General features: G+C 55.9%; 1 protein-coding gene across 2 annotated transcripts in view; it reads left to right on the top strand.

The window, feature by feature from the left end:
- The first annotated feature begins 4,496 nt into the window (after positions 1-4,496).
- Positions 4,497-18,620, top strand: part of ACSS1 (acyl-CoA synthetase short chain family member 1) — a 41,142-nt gene continuing 27,018 nt past the window's right edge. Inside the window, exons 1-2 of one of the 2 annotated variants that reach the window (XM_059037585.2) lie at positions 4,497-4,854; positions 11,073-11,169. In XM_059037585.2, the coding sequence (XP_058893568.1) occupies positions 4,563-4,854; positions 11,073-11,169 (389 nt within the window). In that variant the 5' untranslated portion in view covers positions 4,497-4,562. The remainder of the gene's footprint in view (positions 4,855-11,072; positions 11,170-18,620) is intronic. The other variant, XM_059037588.2, reaches the window with a different exon arrangement.

Raw genomic sequence — 18,620 nt, 5'->3', positions numbered from 1 at the left:
GTGCAAGGGCCTGGTGTGCTTGTCCTGGCTCCCTGACAGTGCCCTCTGTCCACCCGGCTTCCTCGAGGAGGAAGCCAGGGCTTGACCCACGGGTGACAGTGGCCACGGTTCACAGTTCCTAGAGCTTGGCCCTCAGAGGGGCCTCCTGTGTCTGGTGATTGCCCCTGGCCTGCTGCCACAGCAAGTGTCCATGCAGAGAGGCGGGAGGGGCCATGGCTGTGAGGTCCCTGTGGACCTGGGCAGCGAGAGAACCGGTTCCTGGAGGTACCAATGACACATCACAGGAGATGCCGCTCTCTTCTCTGATGGTGCTCTTGACCACTGTGGGCTGTGGGAGTGTCTCCTGGGGGCCACGGAGAACTCAAAAGCCAAAGTCCTTCCTGTGGTTTGTGGGTGGATGACACCTCAGTCTTTCCTGCTCACAGAGGGCTAGAGGGAGTTAAGGGGTTCCAGGATCTGGTGTTGATGGCATTTAGGGAGCTTGTTGCAAGAGCTGCCTGAGAACAGACCCACCCCGAGGTCTGCTGGCTCCACATGGTCCCATCCTAAGCAGATGGGGGTCCTCAGCTCTGGGAGGACACCATTGCCAGCCCTGTGCCACCTGGAGTCTGTTCTGGTTTTCACATCTGGTCTCTCCCACTCATTGGTGGTGAACCCTCCTGCCCTGGGGCTGCTGTGTGCACGCTCCCTCCCGGGGATCCAGTGTGCAGTGTTACAGGGCACTGCATGGGGGTCCTGGAGACCCCACTGCTGAAGCCATGGATACAAGTGTGCCCACATGTCATCCCTGCCACTGAGGTCATGGGGACATCGGGAAATGCGGGCCTGGGGGCAGGGAGCCTGATACCCTTGTGCAGCCCATCCCAGACCCCCAGCAGCTGCGTCCTCTCCTTCCTCCTACCCACTTCAAGGCTCTTAGTGTGGATTTTCTGTTTTGGTTTTGCTTTGCATTTCAGTCATTTGATTTGGTGCCTGTCTCCCTGTCCCCCCCTTTCCTTGGTCGTGCCCTTGGGCTCAGGGGCTGTGTCTGGTTCATTGCTGTCGAGCTGACAGCCTCCATGCTGGCCCATGCACACCGGGTGGGCGGTGGTCCACAGATGCCGTCACTGAAGGGAGTTGTGGGAGTGAGGAGAACAGGGGCCAAGGAGCAGGGAGCTCTGGTGGCTCAGTGCTGGGTCTGCTGAGGGGGACAGGTGGGTCTCCCGGACCTGTATCTACAAAGCTGCTTCTTAGGAGGGTCCAGTGCTGCAGCTCCAAGCAATGTGGGAGGTAGGGGCTAAGAAGGCAAACACCCTAAATCTGCTAAAGCTGTGAGCACCGGGGGGCTGAGGCTCCCCACTTGCCAGCTGTGCCGCCTTGGGTGGGCGTGTCCCCTCTCTGTGTTTGCTTTTTCACATGTAAAGTGGCGACCAGGGCATCCTTCTCTTAGGATTGTGAGGGTTGCTGTCTGAGTTGAACATCAGGCCTGAGACGTAAAGTGAGCCCAGCTCCCCTGAAAACCCTCCCAGGCCTCCCACATCTGCACCTGCCAACTTGCAGCCTTCTGCCTGTGTTAAGGGCAAGGGCTTCTGTGACCTGTGTTGCTGGGTCACAGCCGGATGACCGGCTGCTCTCAGAACTGCCGAGGCCCCATGGGAAGCTGCTCTGTGGATGTGGCCAGACGGGTGGTGGGTGTGGCTCCACCTGCTGTAGTTCCCAGAGAGCCGCTTCCAGGAGGCAGCTGGCGGCCTTGGCCTCAGTGGCCTCATCCTGGGTAAACTGGGCTGCAGGAAGTGCAATTCTGTACCACCTGATTGGCTCAGCAGTATTTTCTGTACCCACAGTCACTTCTCTTTACCCAGCCTGAAGGAAACACCAGCTTTGTACTTCTTTCTTTAGAGTCAATTCCATGTACATTGCCCACTGTTCTTGTAATAGAGCTGGGGCAGGTGAGCCGCCTTTATGTGGTGGTTACAGTCAGCTGGCGGGGGTCCTGGTGGCAGAGGGTGCATTGAGAGGCGGATTGCAGACATCTGCCCCGGGGGGCCCGGGGACAGGCTTGGGGCTGTGTCCCACGGAGCTCCAGAGCCCTGGCCTCGGCTGCCCACTGGCCGGGCCCAGGCCTTGAAGCAGAATGAACCTCTCCCCCATCCCCACCTCTGCGACCTGATGGCGGCAGCGGTCTCCATTGGTCGCAGTCTGAGGGACCTGGCCCCACTTTGGGTGACCTGAGGGCCAGGGGTCCTGGCCACCTGGCTCCCTCAGTGATGATGGCTGGGCAGGGTCTGGGGACTTGGTCATGAGGGTGCCGCCAGCTGAGATCTCTCTCTTCAGTCGGGCCTGGGCACTGTCAGGAGGAGCCAGACTGGGTGCTGGACGAATGCTCCCGTGTAAGGTAACCAGCCAGCGCATGGACCCCCTCCTTTTAGCCTTGGAGGGTGAAAGTCCAGCCTTGGGACCTTGACCAAGTAAAATGAAGGGTAATGATGTTGCTTTGCTTATGGGATTTGTTAAGTGTTAAAAGCCGCAAGGAGGCATGGAGACAGAACTAAATGCCTCCCCTTCCCTTTCTTGTCAGAACAGAGAATAACATTTGTTTTGGTGGAGGTTTTACAGGAACATCGTCACCTGGCCACAACCTAACCTCAAGAACAAAGGATCTGACACCAAGTCTGCAACAACTAACCACGCCCCTCCCTGACCTTTCCTATAAAAGGGCTTTGCTGAAAGCTTCTGGGGAGTTCAGGGTTTCTAAGGCATGGGCCACCTGTCTCCTTGCATGGAGATAAATGTTTCTCTGCTCCAAAATCCAATGTTTCGGTATTGTTTGGCCTTACCGTGCATCAGGCACACGTACCCTCATTTAGTAACATTCTCTGCATGGGGTCTCTTCCTCCAGAAGGCTAGAGCTTACAGTATGGCAGCTGGGGTCCAGGAGAGCAGGGGCTGCTGCTGTGGCCTTGCAGGGCCTGGACTGGGACAGTCAGAGCAGCACTGCTTGCCCACTTGAGGGGGAGCTTCTCACTTACACAAGGGGGTGAAGTTGATGGCCATCTTTGGGGCCCCCGGCCACAGTTATGGTCTTTCCCTATTTCAATTTTATTTATTCTATTAAAAAGGTGATTCAGGCCAAGTGAGGTGGGAGTAGGGTTCTGCCCACCATGTGCCTATTTCTTAGGGCTCAGAGCCCTCATTTGTTCCACTCAGGAGTTGAGAGTGGGGGGGACTTGATAGCATTAAATAATTTTTAAATTAAGTGAAAAATGCAGGTCAGGTACTTGGCACAGAGCAGGGCCCATGTCTAGCGCTAGCTGTTATCACTGGTTCCCCAGCCTTAAAAAGCAGGCACCACGTGCACACACACACACACACACACACACACACACACACACACACCCGGGGCTGACTGACAGCAGAAGTTCCTCTTACAGCTAATAGGAGGGGATGTTTCCTAAGCCTAAAGAACTCAACCAACCAGTTTTCAAAACTACCCTTTTCCTTCTGTTTACCTTATTTATTATGTATTTAGTTTGTGGGTGCTGTAATATTTAAGAGTCTGGTTGAGAAAAGTTTCTGTGGGTTCCCTTCTATCTTTCCTGGCTTGACAACAAGAACACTGCCTCCACTACTGGGCTTCCTGAGTACAGCCCAGGGATGGAGGTACCACCCCCTCCTCAGGGCTGCATAAGAATAAATGAGTTGGTGTCTGAAACATGCAACCTGGAAGGGGCACTCAGTGAGTTCAGTAGTGGAGGTGGTGTAGGCACAGAGACGTTAAGGAACTTGCCCGAGGTCACAGAGCTAGAAACGTTGGGTTTTGAACCCAGACCACAGATGCTGGAGCAATGAGTGGAAACCCCCCCCCCCCCAGGGTTCCAAATCAGCTACGGTTTAGTGGAGCGTTTACTTCTCTACCACATGAAAGCACCGGACCCCAGACCACTGCCCCAGGTCCCCACAGCCTCCTGCGCTGAGGACCCCTGACCAGCCCATAGCCCACAGGGGCTGCTTATGTGTGTGTGCATCTTGGCGGGGGGCTGGGGACGGGTACAGGCCGACCAGGCCGCTAGAGGGTTCACTCGCAAGGGCGCTCAAAAGGATAAATACTTTGCCTTCAGCCTCTAAGATGTTGAAATGACCTAACTGGTGGTCCTCGGACCCACCTAAGGGCCTCGCTCCGCCGGTCTCCTGAGGCCGAGTCGGCTCCCTCCCACGCCAGACGGCTCCGGGCGCCCGGGAGAGCCTGCGTCCGCGGCGCGCATATCTGCGGGTCCCCGCGCGGCGCAGCCGTCGGAGCTAGAGGACGCACCAACTGAAACCCCGGCAGCCCGCCCTGGGACCCCTTCCCCAACTGCTCCCTCTCCCTTCCCGGCCCCGCTCTAGGGTGGGAGAAGAGAGGAGAGGTGGGACGAGTTAGGGCGGGTAGAATCTTCAGACTGGGACCGGCAGGGCCCGGGGTTGGCCGGAGGGTGGGACCGGGGCTGGGCGTTGGCCGGAGGGCGGGGAGGGGGCGGGGCGTGTACGGGCGGGGCGCGGGCACGCGAGGGCACGGTTGCCACAGCCGCGCGGGGCTCTGAGGCGCGATGGCGGCGCGCTGCTTGGGCCGCGGTGTCGTACGGCTCCTGGGCGGCTTTCGCGGAGTGGGCGCGCGGGGCCTGGCGGCCCCCCGGCTCTGGGGCAGCACCTCCGCTCCCGCCGCGCCGGCCGGCTCGTACCAGGAGCGGATCGCGCTGGCCGCCAGCGAGCCGGCCGCCTTCTGGGGGCCGCTGGCGCGGGATGTGCTCGTGTGGGACACCCCCTACCACACTGTGAGCGACTGCGACTTCCGCAGCGGCAGGATCGGCTGGTTCCTGGGAGGCCAGTTAAACGTGTCCGGTGAGTGGGCCTGGGGGCCGGGGCGCCCCAGCTCACGCGGCCCGAGGGGACCCCGAGCCCAGCCGGCGGCGGCCACACATGCTGCCTCCTCAGCGTTCGGGACTCGCCCCCGGCGAGCTGCGCATTCACCCCGCCCCCAACCACTAGCCCCGGGGACTCGCAGCCCCGCCCGACTCCCCAGTCCCGGCTCGGGCTCCCGGCGTCCCCCAAGTTTAAATGGGGCCCCCACCGCCCCGCACGGCGAGCGCGCCGGGCCGCGTTGGAGGTGGCGAGAGGCGCCAGCAGCAGAACTACCTGCCCTCGCCCAGGCGCCGGAGACAGAACCGAAAAGCTTCTGGCCAATGTCACCGCCGGGTGCCGGCCGGCGACCCGCCTGGGGAGCAGCCCTGCTCGTGTAAACAAATCGAGCCGTGGCGGGTGGCGGGGAGGAGGAAGCCCGGCCGGCAGCAGGGGTCAGCCCGCGGGCGGGAAGGGGGCAGTGGTGGGGCCCCCAGTGCTCAGTTTCACCCTCGCCCCCAAGACCCACGGGGCTGGCTTTAGACCTGGTGCGATTGAGATCCCAGAAACCAGCTCCACCGCCAGTCAGTCCTCTGGTCTCTGCTGAGATTGGATCCACTACTGTTTTGTCAAGATTTGGGATTGGGGTGGGGTGGGGAAGAGTGCACTGCACCCACCCCCTGCCCAGCAAGCGGAGAAGGCCCAGGAAGTGAGGGAGGGCCCAGGTAGGCTAGGCCTGGGGTGTGTGCAGCCAGGTGGGGTGGTCAGAGGGGCTGCCTGTCAAGGAGGAAGGGGGTAACTGGGGATAGGTGGGGTCTAGGGGGTGTTTAAGGAGAGGATCTGTAGGTCTTGGTGGCCAAGGCCTGAACTGGGCGGTGGGGTCGAATCTCCCAGCCTCCACCATTTACTGGCCCATTTTTCCTGTTCCTCTGAGCCTCAGTCTCCTCCTGTGTAGACCGGAGGCAGTAATGACCACCTCAGGGGCTGGTTGTGAGGCCAAGGCACATAGAGTGATGGAACGGGCCCGGCACGTATTGGTGACCAATAAGTAGTAGTGATTTCAACTTGTGAAATTCAGAAATAGTCATAGAATTATAGGTAGTGTCTTGCAGTTATTTTTCAAACAAAGAAACTGAAGGGAACTTCAGACCAGATTATTTTTCATATGGTATATTGCTTTGCTGGTTTAATAAAAATGACTCAGTAGAGAAGTGTTTTCTCTAAACTTGAGTCAGCAGCAAGTGTCCTTGAACTATTGGGAAAAAACCAAACCCTTAGGTTTGCAGGGTTGGTGGAATGTGCCCTGGATGGGGGAGAGCCGAGTGCAGAGGGACAGCGCAGAAGGTTGCAGCTCCTTTGGAAGCTGCGTTGGATTTGAGAGGCCTGAGGCTGCCGGGACATTCAAGGTTGGCTCTGAACATGTGCCGCCTTTCAGTCTCAGATAAGACAGGGGTGGGGTGGGTGGCGGGGGGTGGGTAACGACAGACATAATGGGACAGGCAGCAAGGGCCTCCTGAGCCTCACTTGGTCAGGGCCAAGGTCAGAGTGCAGCAGCAAGCAACTCTTCTGCCCCTTTTTCTTCACTTATTTCTCCTGTATGGTTACCTTAGCCAGAAACTGAACTTCAGAAAACTGCCTTGTAGAAAAACAGCTTTTCAGCCGCATTCTCACCTCAAATGTGTATGCAACCCACTCATCTGTCAGGAATATCTCTGCTGTTCGCCAGTGTCTGCAAATCACAGAGGTGATGGTATGAAAAAGGACCAAGCCAAGCCATGGCTGCCCTGGGAGCCACTAGAAAGTTTTGGGCTGGGTGGGGTGTTTTGGCATGATCTGTCTGTGTGACGATCGTGTGATGATGGCTTGTTCCAAAGGAGCATCGCTTGAAACTCCCTTTACCCCTTCAGGAAGGTCTGTACGTACAGTTCTCAAAGTGTGGTCCCTGGACCAGTAGCATCAGCATGACCTGAAAACTTGTTAGAAATACAAGTTCTTAGGTCCCATCCTAGGTGGCCAGAACCAGAAACCCAGGGGTGGGTCCTCCAGGTGCTCCTGATACACACTTGAGGTTGAGAACCACTGACCTATGTCCAACCTGCTAAAGTGGGCAGAATTGGAAATTGTTTAACAGAGACGACTCTGTTAAACAAACAAAAAGAGTCTGTGGGTGGTTATGTACAGTTGAGTCGTTCCAGGTGTCTTTGGAGTCACACCTGGGTTTGAATCCTTGTTTTCCCTGACTGTTTTTTTTTTTTTAAATTCTTGCCAAGTGCTTTATTTTTTTTTAGTTAATTTTTTTATTGGAGTCTAGTTGATTTACAATGTTGTGTTAGCTTCTGCTGTACAGCAAAGTGAGTCAGTTGTACATATACATATATCCACTCTTTTTTAGATTCTATTCCCATATAGGTCATTACAGAGTGTTGAATAGAGTTCCCTGCACTATACAATAGGTTCTTATTAGTTATCTATTTTATATATAGTAGCACGTATAAGTCAATCCCAATCTCCCAGTTTATCCCTCCCTCTCTACCCTAACTGTTCTCTCGTGCATCTCCTCTTCTGTAACATGAGAATAGTGCGTAACTGAATTCTGTTCCAGTTCCTATTGTTGCCATTTTATTAGTCTCAAAGACTCCATGGGTCAGGACTTTGGACAGGGCCGGCAGTGGCTTGCCTCTGCTCCCCGTAATCTGCATGACTCTAGTCATCTACGTGCTGCTCACTCCCAAGTCTGGGGCCTGAACTGCAGGCTGGGCTCAGCTGCAGCTGTGGCCCAAAGCACCTACAAGGGGCTTCTCACAGGGTGGTGACTAGGCCCAGCGTCGTTGGCGGCCAGAGGTCCCAGAGACCAAGGGAGAGGCTGCTAGGCTTCCGACCAGGGGACACCTGGGGCTGCTGCTACCATTGAATAAGACACTTCTAAAGCACTCTGCACTGTCGTTATAATATTCCTTGCACCCAATCACTGGCCTTTGTTATTTATTAATGAATCCTGGGAGGAGGCTGTGACCTTGAACCTGGTGTTCATCTGTGCTGCTGAGCCTGCTGTGCTTACTCTGAACGGGACCATGGGGGTTTCCACCTGATCAGCCTGTTCCAGGAAGCAGGCTGGGGAGGGCACACAGGTCTTGGATCCTGAGAGAGCCAGGCCATCGTTGTAAGGGTGGGTAAGGTTGTTGTAGGGGTGGGTAGGTCGTGGTGTCAGAGGCCCTGGGTGGGGGAGGTAAAGCAAACACCCCCTGCAGTGCCACGTTCTGAAAAGGATTCTTTCCAGCTTTTGAAGTTTGGCTCTTTCCCTTGTAGGGCTCAACAGATATCTTTGCTCCTTGGGTATAAACTCCGAGATGTCAGGAAGTTGCAAGTGCAGAACTGGAGGGTAGTGACGCATTGCTTTTAAAACACAGAAGTAAACCCTCCTTTGAGTCTGATTTTAAAAAACAAGTGTGTTTATTCTTACTTTCAAGCTTGGGTATAGAGACACTGTTGTTAACTAAGCATTGAACACAGAGATTCCTTGGACGCTTTTGGGAACATTCCTTGCAGCAGTGGAAACCATTTCGCTGTAGCTCTCTCCTCTTCATGATGTGCCTCGAATAATTCAGACGGCAGACACACTGAGATGGCAAGAGCCTGCCTCCTGGGTTGCATTTCCTTCCAGCGACTGAAGTAGCTCTCTCAGGTCCTTCAAGGAACTCTAAGTGGACACATGACCTCAGGTCTCAGAAGAGCGTCCCTCAGAAAAGTCTGAATACTCCCCAGTTGTTAGAGACGCAACTTACTTTAAATAGCAGATGCTGCTGGAATGTTGGCAAATACAATTTTTGTGACTGATGTAATACCTCAAATTGTACCAAAGAGGTTTTCTATTTAAAGAAAACCTATTGTGAATTCTTTTGTGAATATTAACTCCCTTATCTCTTTGGATTAAAATTGAATTTCTGTAAAGTGGGGAGGGGCAGGGATGCATTTAAACAACCAGCAAGAGTTCATTGAATGAAAATGCCTGCCTTCGTGTGTACATGTTTATGATGGAAATGATGACCCTCTCGTCACCTTTTCTTAAAAACAAACCCAAACCCACCACACACACCAGCTTACCTACTTGCAGAGCCGTGCCAGGCCCGGGTGCAGACCTGCCCTTAGGTGAATGAGATGATGCTTCATCTCCCATCATCCTTGTGACACCAACATGAAGTGTCTGGTGGCCCCCTTGTACAGATGTGGAAATAAAGGCTCCAACTCATGATTGGTGGTGAACGGTGCAGAAAATGCCCCAGTGCCTCGGAGCCTGCATTCTAATGAGATGGACCACAGATCAGTAAAGGAGCAGATCGACACTGGGGAACGTTCTCAAGGTTTTTACAGCTGCTAAGGGGAGAATTAGGAAGTGTGTTCCACCATCCCCTGCCCCCCTCCCGTGTTGAAGGAATCTTAGGGACATGGTCTCTGCCCACAGGGACGTTCTGACCCAGATGGGGGAGGGTTTAGCAGAGCTGGGAAGATGAGTGAGCGCTGAATGGTGTGGTGGGAGGGAGAGATCATTGTGTGCTGGGAAATTTGGAAACGTCTTGAAATAAGAGGTCGGGTTTGAGCCAAGCCTTAAATTGCACTCTCTTCTTGCCCAGCTCTTCTTGGAAATACTTGGAAAGGATATTTCCTTGTCTCACTGCCCAGTTCTTTGGGTGGAGACTTTTTTAAAAAATGGGGGATGTAAGTTTCCTTCCCTTCCACCTTCCTCTTTTGTATTTCTCTCTGCTGTTGAGGCAATAGCGGGAGCTGTGCATACGTGTTAAGAGCCAACATACACATGGCTTTGTAGAGCCACGTCACCCCAGACCCTGCACTGTGCTTCTCTCTGGGCACTGTGTCATCTGAGTGTTGTCCATGGCAGTTGTGAACTGTGTTTCCCTTGGGAACACAGCCACACCATCTGACCCCATGGCAGGAAAACTCCAGTGGCATCTAATTACTACCGTGACTCCTAGAGTCCGGAACCATTACCACCACCACGGATTAGGAGAGTGAGATTTAGCGGTGCTGTTTAGAGATAAACAAGCAAGTCTGCAGTTAGCGGTTGGCGAGTGGTTGGACAGCGGCCTGGCTCTCTCTAGAGCATGGTTTTAACCATGACCCCAGGCTGCCATCCAGTGGGGGCATGGCCAGATGTCTTACAGAGCTCGCCAGAGTCTTTAATTACTCCTGTCCTCATTGGAAAAAGAAAGCCCCCCTGGAATCGAGAATATACATACCAGGTAGACGTGAGTGCATGTGTGCATACGTCCGCCTGTGTGAGCGTGGTCCTGGACTACAGCATCATGTCAGATCTTGGTAGAAGTGAAATGCTTAGGCCCACCCCGACCTGCTCAGTCAGAGACTTAGGGTGGGGCCTCGCTACACGCTCATAAGTCCTCTGGGGATACTGGGGAATTTAGAAGCCCTAATTTAGACCAAAAAGTAAGCTTCTTGAGGGACTAAAGAAGATGAGAAGAGGTCTGGCACAAACCGGCCAGAGCCAAGCTCACCTTGAAGTCCAGCCAGTAGTAGTGAATAGGAGGTTAGCAATGAACATGATCCTACTAATCTTCAGGTTGACAGTAAACCAGCACAACTGACCTGTTTTTGCGGGCAGTCATGTGACCTGAGCTTGGGTAATGGAGGGAGAGGGAACAGAGCCTCCCAGAAAACTAGCAAGGCATTTTGCCATCATTGCATCACTTCTTGGGGCAGGGTGCTGGCTGGAAACCTGAGAAGGGATGTGGGCCCTTGTCCTGGATCGCACCTCCACCACACGAGAGCCCACCCCACGCATGCACACTGATTCGGGGTGCCCTGTTTGCATCGAGTCTTCTCTCCCACAGCGCAGCCCACGGTGCTGAGCTCTAGCTGCGCACGTTAGAACCGCCAGGGAGCCTTGAAAACCACGGGGCCAGTCGGGTCAGGGTGCCCTGGGTGGGGGCCGGGGTTGGGACTCCTGGTGTGAAGCACCTGCTTCAGAGCATTCCCAGGGGTCACCTGTACCTGCGAGGTCATCTTTGTGTAGTGACCACCTCGTTTCTGCGGGCTCTATCACCCTTCTCCTTGCAAGGAAGTAGAAACCCGCCTCTGATGAGGGAAGGGTCCACCCCAGTGAGAGCAGTGCAAACCACTGCAAACCTGACCCTCCCCTTTCCGACTCCAGTGGCACCAAGTGTAATGTCCATGAACCTGTTTCTGTGCAGTCAACTGCTTGGATCAACATGTTCGGAAGTCCCCGGAGAGCGTCGCTTTGATCTGGGAGCAGGATGAGCCTGGAACTGAAGTGAGGATCACCTACAGGTACCATGTGTCCCCCGAGGGAGGGCACCTCTGTCGCGCTGGACGTCAGCACCAAACGCTGCTGCCGGGCTGTTGACAGGAGGAGCCCCGGCCTCCTTGCCTACATGGGCAATACTTGTCTTTAGATTCCCCTGGAAGGAACTCGGTCCTCAGAAACAAATATGACAAATGTTCAAGGCACAGGGCATGCTCTTGGTGCAGTCCCGTGTGACTGTAACCTGTTCTGGGTGGGGGGTTATATGAGTATCAGGGGCCATGTTTCCACTTGGGAAATGTTCTCTGGTCTCAGGAAAAGTAAACATGAGCATGGACTGAATAAAATACACACTGGGGTAACTAAAATCAGCCCTTCTTAGTGTGCTTATGACTGTGGCACAACAAATAAAATTGTCTTTAAAAAGGGGCTAAAATAAAACAAACCAAAAGGGGCTACACCTGATATTTGTATCTGTGACTCCTTAAATGAATTCTTCACGTATTCTGTACGCCAAGCCTGTGTGTTGGGGGGTTTGAGCGGACCCGGCGTCTGGGGGCAGGTGCTGGCCTTCTCAAAGGCCTGCCCCCTCCCGGGATTGCCTTGCTCAGAGGTCTCTGGTCTGTCACTGCATCCCTGCAGGAAAACCAGTTTGCTCAACCTTCACCTTACCTTTACAGCGCTATCTCAGGAGGAGGGTTCAGAGGGGCAGGTCCTGACCCCGGGGACCCCTGGTTTCCTGCTTGTTTTTCGGACGCAGGTTTTATCACAGATCCAGTGCACCAAGCCCGGGGAAGCTATGACATTTGTTAACCTGCTGTGGCTCCTAGTGCGCCCTGCCTTGCTTGTCCCTCCCCTGTTCCTGGTACCCCTCGGTCGTCACAGTCCCTCCCAGCCTTTACTGCCAGTCACCGCACTGACCTGAGTCCCCTGGACACATACCCTCCTGACTCCGTGGGGTCCACAGATCAGCAGCATCGTGGCCTGGGACCCCTGGGCCCTGCACACTGGAGTTGGGGGCACTGCTGTAATGGACAAGCCGCTCCGCTGTTCTTCACCCTTATTGGCCCGACTTGATCTATGTGGGATTGTCCAGTAGTTTAAATCTCTATGGGTGGGGGTGGAGGAGGTAAGGGGAGTTCAGCTATGGGCTAATTTTCTCCGGTCCTCCTGTGGACCGGGACCCGGAACTGGGGTTGGGCCGAGTCAGGCCTCTGAGAGCCGCTTGGCTGGCCTGCTGAGTGTGTGTTTGTAACTGGGGGGGAGTCTCAGGACTGCAGCCAGCTTGTTAAAACAAAGAACAGCTTCATTTCCATTGCAGAGCAGCCCCGGGCAAGGTATAAACCTATAAGTACAGGCAAAGAATTTATTATTCTCTCTCTAAAAATAAACAAGCTCAGCCTGAAGAAATGGTTTTACAAACTTCAGCCGGTCTTAGTGCCAGGTGACTGTTGTTACTTACTGTTTGAGGGAAAAGAGAAGTGTGTGAACGGGTTGTCTGTAATTGCAGCTAGTTTTTGAGGGACTTGGATTCATCATTTTCCTGGTCATGTTAGGTTTTTGACATGAGATTTTCTTTCTCCTGTCTCCGAGGAGAGCTGCCTACACTTGGTGCTGGTCGTCCTGCCAGCATACAAACTGCCACTAAAATAAAGTGCATTCCTGCCAAGTGTCTCACATGGTGGCACCCAAGGTGCCCCAGGATGGTCACAGGCCTTGGCGACCTGAAGACCAAGTTCCAGACCCATGGTCTGAGCCCTTGAAGGAAACCGCGTGGGGATGTGGTTCTCACGGGCTAGGGTGCTGGAGGTGGATTCCCGGGGACCATGCCTGTCTGATCTGTCCTAAGCTTGGGGGACCCATCTCAGTCCTCAGGTGCACAAAGCCTCTCCCTCCTGAGTCTGCTGAATTCTTCTGAAGAGGTGCATTTCTGAAGAATCATCAGAGAGCTTGTAACGTGAACCCACTCCTGTCCCAAGCCCTAGTGACATGTAGGTCCACACGTGTTGCACACGCCCTCACACACACGCCCTAAACATGCACGTGTCTACAACCTGCTCTTGGTGCTCAAGGATCCTCCCGAACTGCTCTCCCGGGTTGCAGGCACCGCCCTGCTCCTGCCCTGGAAGTTGGGCCATTGCCTGGGGGTGGGCTGTCTGCTGTCTTCAAGGTTCTGAGTACTGGGGTGTATTTGCAGCTGCACCTCCCTGGGGTGGGGGAGGCCTGGCAGGACCAGCTTTAGGAACCCGGGGGCAGCCGAGTGTCCTCATCCCGGCCCCACCCCGCCTGCAATTGTTGCTTGGCTGGCGGCAATTCCCAGGCGCACCCTGGCAGAGGGTCTGAGGCCTCGGGGGCCTGCTAGGCAGCGCATGGGGTGCCTCATGCTGGTGCTGGCTGTGTGGCTCTGGGAGAAGGACAGCCTCGTAGGCTGGGGTTCTGTCCTTCAGGCGCGGTGCTCCTTCCCCGATGGGAGGCGAAGGGGCAGGACCTCTGCTGTCTGGGATCAGCCTGGGATGGCCTGCACGTGTCTCCCAGGGAAGAGGGCAGCCTGTGACCTGAGGCCGGAGCCAGGGCCAGAGGGCCGCCCAGCCGATTTCCAGCCTTCCTCTGCCCAGAGGTGTGTTCAGAACTGACCTGAGGGAGCTGTTCTCCCCAGCGAGCCAGCCGGCCTGCAAACCTGGGCCCGCTGGCACTGCCTGAGGCCTCCGAGGCCAGGGCTGCAGAAGCCAGGCAGGCACAGATAATCTGGGTGGCTCCCCGAGGCTGTGCAGCCAGATAGCACTGGGAGCAGTTCTTTCCAGCCGTCCACGTGCTTATTTCGCAAGATGGTCCTTCACATTCAGTTTAAGCAGACAGATTCTAGAGGCCCTTGGCGATGGGGATGCGGACAAACACAAATCCCTGTCCTCTAGGCAGGTGGTGCCGGGGGTCACGACCACTGCCTGCCTGGAGCCCGGGCTCTGGGCCAGGGTTTGCAAGCTGGGGATAGGCAGAGGGCGTGGAGCAGAGCAGACGCTGTGGCTGGTCCTGGTGTTCCCGTGCTCAGGGCCTCTCAGTGGCGGGTGCCCGTGCTCGGACAGAGGAGAGAGCAGCCTGAGAGTATTCACCAGGCTCTGAAGCAGGACCTCCCGTGTGAGGCTCTCTGAACAGGGGTCCAGACCTGAGTCCTTTAAAAAAAAAGTTTTTAAAAAAATTTATTTTATTGAAGTATAGTTGATTTACAATGTTAATTTCTGCTGTACAGCAGAGTGAGTCAGTTATACACACATATATTCTTTTTCATATTCTTTTCCGTTATGGTTTATCCCAGGATGTTGAATATAGTTCCCTGAGCTCTACAGTAGGCCCTTGTTATTTATCTAAGATGTGACCTTTTAATTAATCTGTAGCAGGTTTTAGCCCTGGCCTGGCCCTCCTCTGTGAACGCGGGTTGCCGTGAGGGCAGTGCTGCTGCGGTCATGGCCAGGCTGCGCAGCTGAGCTGGGCGTCTGGGCTGCAGTGGGGAGAGCAGGCCTGGCACCCTCCAAGTGCCCACACGTGAGCCGAGTGGAGTTTCCACTGTGGGTCCAGCCCTGGAGGCGGTGATTTCTGTAGTTGTTCCAGCTGGGCCTTCTTATGGCGGGGGCGTGCACAGTGGGGAGCCCCTGCTCAGAGGCGCAGAGCGGATGGCAGGCCCCCTCCCCGCTGCCTGCCTCAGAGCTCCTCCGCCGGCGTGGAGGACGCCTCCTGCCTGGGCCAGCCAACCAGACACTGGGCGTTACTGGTGCCTAGCGTGGGGGGCCCACTGAGAATACAGAATGGGGCCCAGCCCCTGGGGCGGCCCTCTGTCTGGGGCAGCCACACCAGCACCCCTGGGCAGAGGGTGCCACGAGCTCTGAAGCCTGGAGGCACCTCCTGAGAAGCTGGCTTGTGCCCTGGGCCCTGGGTGTCTTTACATGGCCGCTTGTTAAGGTCATGGAAGGGCCCTGTGGGCTCTGGTGGGAGGAAGCAGGAAGTTGCTGGGACTCCGTTAGAGAAGACTTTGAGGAAGTGCTGGGGGGTTGGGTTTTGGGAGGCCGAGGAGGGGAGGGGCCAGGGCCAGCCAGCACACTGTGGGTTGAGTTGGCGGGGTGGGTGGGTGGGGTGAGGTGGCTGGGTGGGCGGAGGTCTGTGTTCCCACCCACTTTGTCCCCAGCTGTGTGTGACCTAGAGCAAATCTCCAGCTCTCTGACCCTGTTTTCTCCTCCACTGGGTGCTGGGTGGGTGTTGAGCAGCACAGGGGAATGAAAGCCCAGACCTGGGTCTGGGAGGATGCGGGTCTGATTTGGCTGGAGGTCGGGGCAGGGGAAGTGAGGTCAGTAGAGGGTTTCAGATTTGACGAGGGGAAGGGCACAGGTGGCCCTGCAGCTGCTGCAGCCGGGAGGCCTGGGTGGGGTTTTCAGGGAGAGTTCCTCACCTCAGGAGAACAGTTTGGAGCCCGCTAAAAGGCAGCCCCCTGACCCTTGCACCTGGTGCTTCTCACCCCCAGATTAACTACAGTTTGCAGTGAGCAAACTCCTTTATTAAAATATTAGGGCAACTGAGGGGGAAGATCATTAATGGACATAGTGAGGCTGAGGGTGGGGTGAACCTGGGCCGGTGACCATGAGGCTCCAGGACAGGGGCTCCTGGCAGGCAGGGTAAGTGGGTTTGTCGGTGGGCTCTCCTCGGTGGAGGCACCAGAAGCTAGTGGCTGCCAGGCTTGTTGTGTTCAGTGTCCCTTGCTGACCTCTGAGTAACTCCGATCACAAAACTTGGTCAGGAATCCCTGTGCTGGCTCCCAGAATCCGGTAGGAGCTCTGGGTTACTTGGATGGAGCTGGTTTTAAACCAGCATTTAACTTTCCTTTAAGACTTGGCTCCAGATTTTGAAGCTGGCAAGTGCTTTGAATCTTTCTATACGTGACACTTATTTTTCTTTCTCATTCTTTTGGGAAAGCTGAGGCTCTTGAAATTTCACGTTTCACAATGGCCCTGTCTTGGGACTGCAGCAGGAATGACCTCCACAGAGAGCCGACCCTCCTTGATGGGGCCCTTTCTGGGAACCCTCTGGTGGACGTTTAGTCCGAGGAGCATAAGTAACAGACGCCTCCCTTGGAGCTGGATGCCTGCTTTTTGTGAACTCCCGTCTGCTGTGCAGGGGATGCTCTAGCAGCTGCAGACCTGGTGGTGGGAGGGGGAGAGACAGCCTTGCTGTGGCTGTGCTGGGTCCCCTCCAGGGCAGCACGGAGGCCTGCTCGGGTGCTTGTCACCCCAGGCCCCTCCCCCGCCCTCCCCACTCCCTCCTTGGCCACTTCCTCTTCCGGCTGAGGTGGAAAATCAAGGTCCTCGGAAGGAGCAGCCCGGCAGGCAGCCCTGAGACCCTGCAGGGCTGCCCTGATGCTCGGCTGACATGTAGGCCCCTCGTGCCCACCATGCTGGACCCTTCCATCTGCTGCCCAAGACCCGCTCGCAGGACGGTTCCCTGTAACCAGCCAGGGGCTGGCTGTCCTCCAGGTCCCCGGACCCTAACCCTGGCCCTGACTCTAAGGCTGGGGCAGCCCACACTGTGTGGACCACTGGCACTTATGATCTTAGTTTGGATTCCCGGTCACCCTGGGTTGTAAAGTGAGGGACCTGATGCCCAGCGACTTAGGGGGCTCTCAGGCTCACCCAGCTGGAAATGCGAGAAACAGGGTTTGGACCCAGTAGTGTCTGATCTGCGAGATGTGCTGTGGAATCTTGGAGGCGGTGAAGGTGTAAATGGCGGGCTGCCCTGTGGTGCTAACTTGGTGACAGGCCTGTAGGTCCGTGTGCAGACATCGCACCACTTCACTGACCAGGGCCATGTGTTCCAGGACCTCCAAGACAAGCAGACGCATGTTAACCGCAATTCCAGCTGGGGAGGAGAGGTCAGTGCCTAAGGGCTCCAGGTGGCCTCTAGGAGGGACAAGGGATGGCTGCGGAACAAGGTGGGCCTAAGGACTGTGGAGTCCTGGTGTGACTGTGGGGCCATGAGGAGCAGAAAGTGCACGTGCTGGAGAGGCTCTGGGGACCTCGGGGCCCTGGAGGCAGGAGGGGTCACTGTGGGTACAAGAGGAGGGGCAATGGGCCAGGTTGGGGGGCCTGCCTGGCCCTTCATCCTGTCTCCTGACCCCCTGTGGCTGTCTTGGATCTCATCCGAACCTGGGGACAGTGGGGGTTCGGTTGGGGGAGAGGCCTGGCAATTTCCCTTCAACAGATCTAGTTAAACTTCCTCTGGGAAGCTGGAGCGAGGTTTCTGGGCCACTGGGAGGGTGGATTCCTTTGCTCCATCTGGGCCGACAGCCCCATTCTCCCTGCTGGCTGTCCTTGGACTGGGGCCTCAGACCGCTCTTGCCCAGGGCTACCAGCCCGAGGGAGCCTCTGGGGTTCTTCGTGTGTTGGCACTGGCTGCCTCAATGTGAGCGGGGCTCTGAGTCTGGAAAGGAAATAACTTCTTTTCCGGAGACAAGAATCGGGCTGAAGGCCAGTGCCGAAGTCCAAGGGAAATCAGGCGTGAATCAGGGCAGACCTTTTCTCAAGTCTGACCCGTCACTTCTGTTCCACCAGGGCTGCGTCAAGAGTGGGAGAGGAAGACTTAGGATGAGAGGGAGCTGGACCCTGGGGCAGGTGGTTCTGAATGTGGAGCCAAACACTGAAGTGTGAAGAAAAGCACGCCCACCCTGCCCCAGTTCTCTGCCGTCCTGATTAGAGGAAGGCTCGATTTGACCACAGTGAGCGGCTTTGAACACTCCTCTTGCTCATTTAAACCAATCCAAGGAAAAATGTTACATAAATAACAATGGAGTTGGCAGATGGCAAAAATCCTCAGGTCTGGGAACCTTTGAAATAGGGTGTGAGTTGTTCTGAAGCTGTGGGTTTTGAGAGCTGCCCTTGGAGCCAGGCTTGGGTTTGAATCCTGACCTGACCCTTGACCCTTTCAGCTGAATAGCCTTGAGAAGTCACTTAACTCCTCTGTGCCTCAGTTTCCTCATCTGGAAAATGGGATCATGATGGTAGCTCCCAGCCCACGGGCTGTTGTGAGTGCTCCACAGATGTGCCTAGGGTTCAGAGCAGTGCTGTTCCTGCTGTCCCTGAAGGAACCGTGCATGTGGTGGCTGTGGGCGGGCAGGAGGAGGCTTCTCTGGGCAGTAACATGAGCAGGTTGGGGAAGGCTGAGGAGGCAGGAGCCCGTGGACCTGCAGGTGGCCGAGGCTGGCCTGGAGAGGAGGCTCCTTGTGCTCACAGTGGGTGGCAAGCGTGGCTGGAGAAGACGGGGCAGCTGGTGGAGGCGGTGGGGTGACACGGCAGGTGGCGGATGGGCGGGGTGCACAGGCATGGCGGTGGGCCTACCTTCCCTCCAGGCTCCCGGAACCCCAGGCCACGGCCAAGGGCCTGGAATTTGTAGCTGGCAGCAGCTCTGACTGTGGATGATGCATCCTCAGACCCACCTCCCACCC

The sequence above is a fragment of the Kogia breviceps genome, chromosome 14 (assembly GCF_026419965.1).
Source record: "Kogia breviceps isolate mKogBre1 chromosome 14, mKogBre1 haplotype 1, whole genome shotgun sequence".
NCBI lineage: Eukaryota > Metazoa > Chordata > Mammalia > Artiodactyla > Physeteridae > Kogia > Kogia breviceps.
This window is presented reverse-complemented; position numbering and strand designations above follow the sequence as displayed.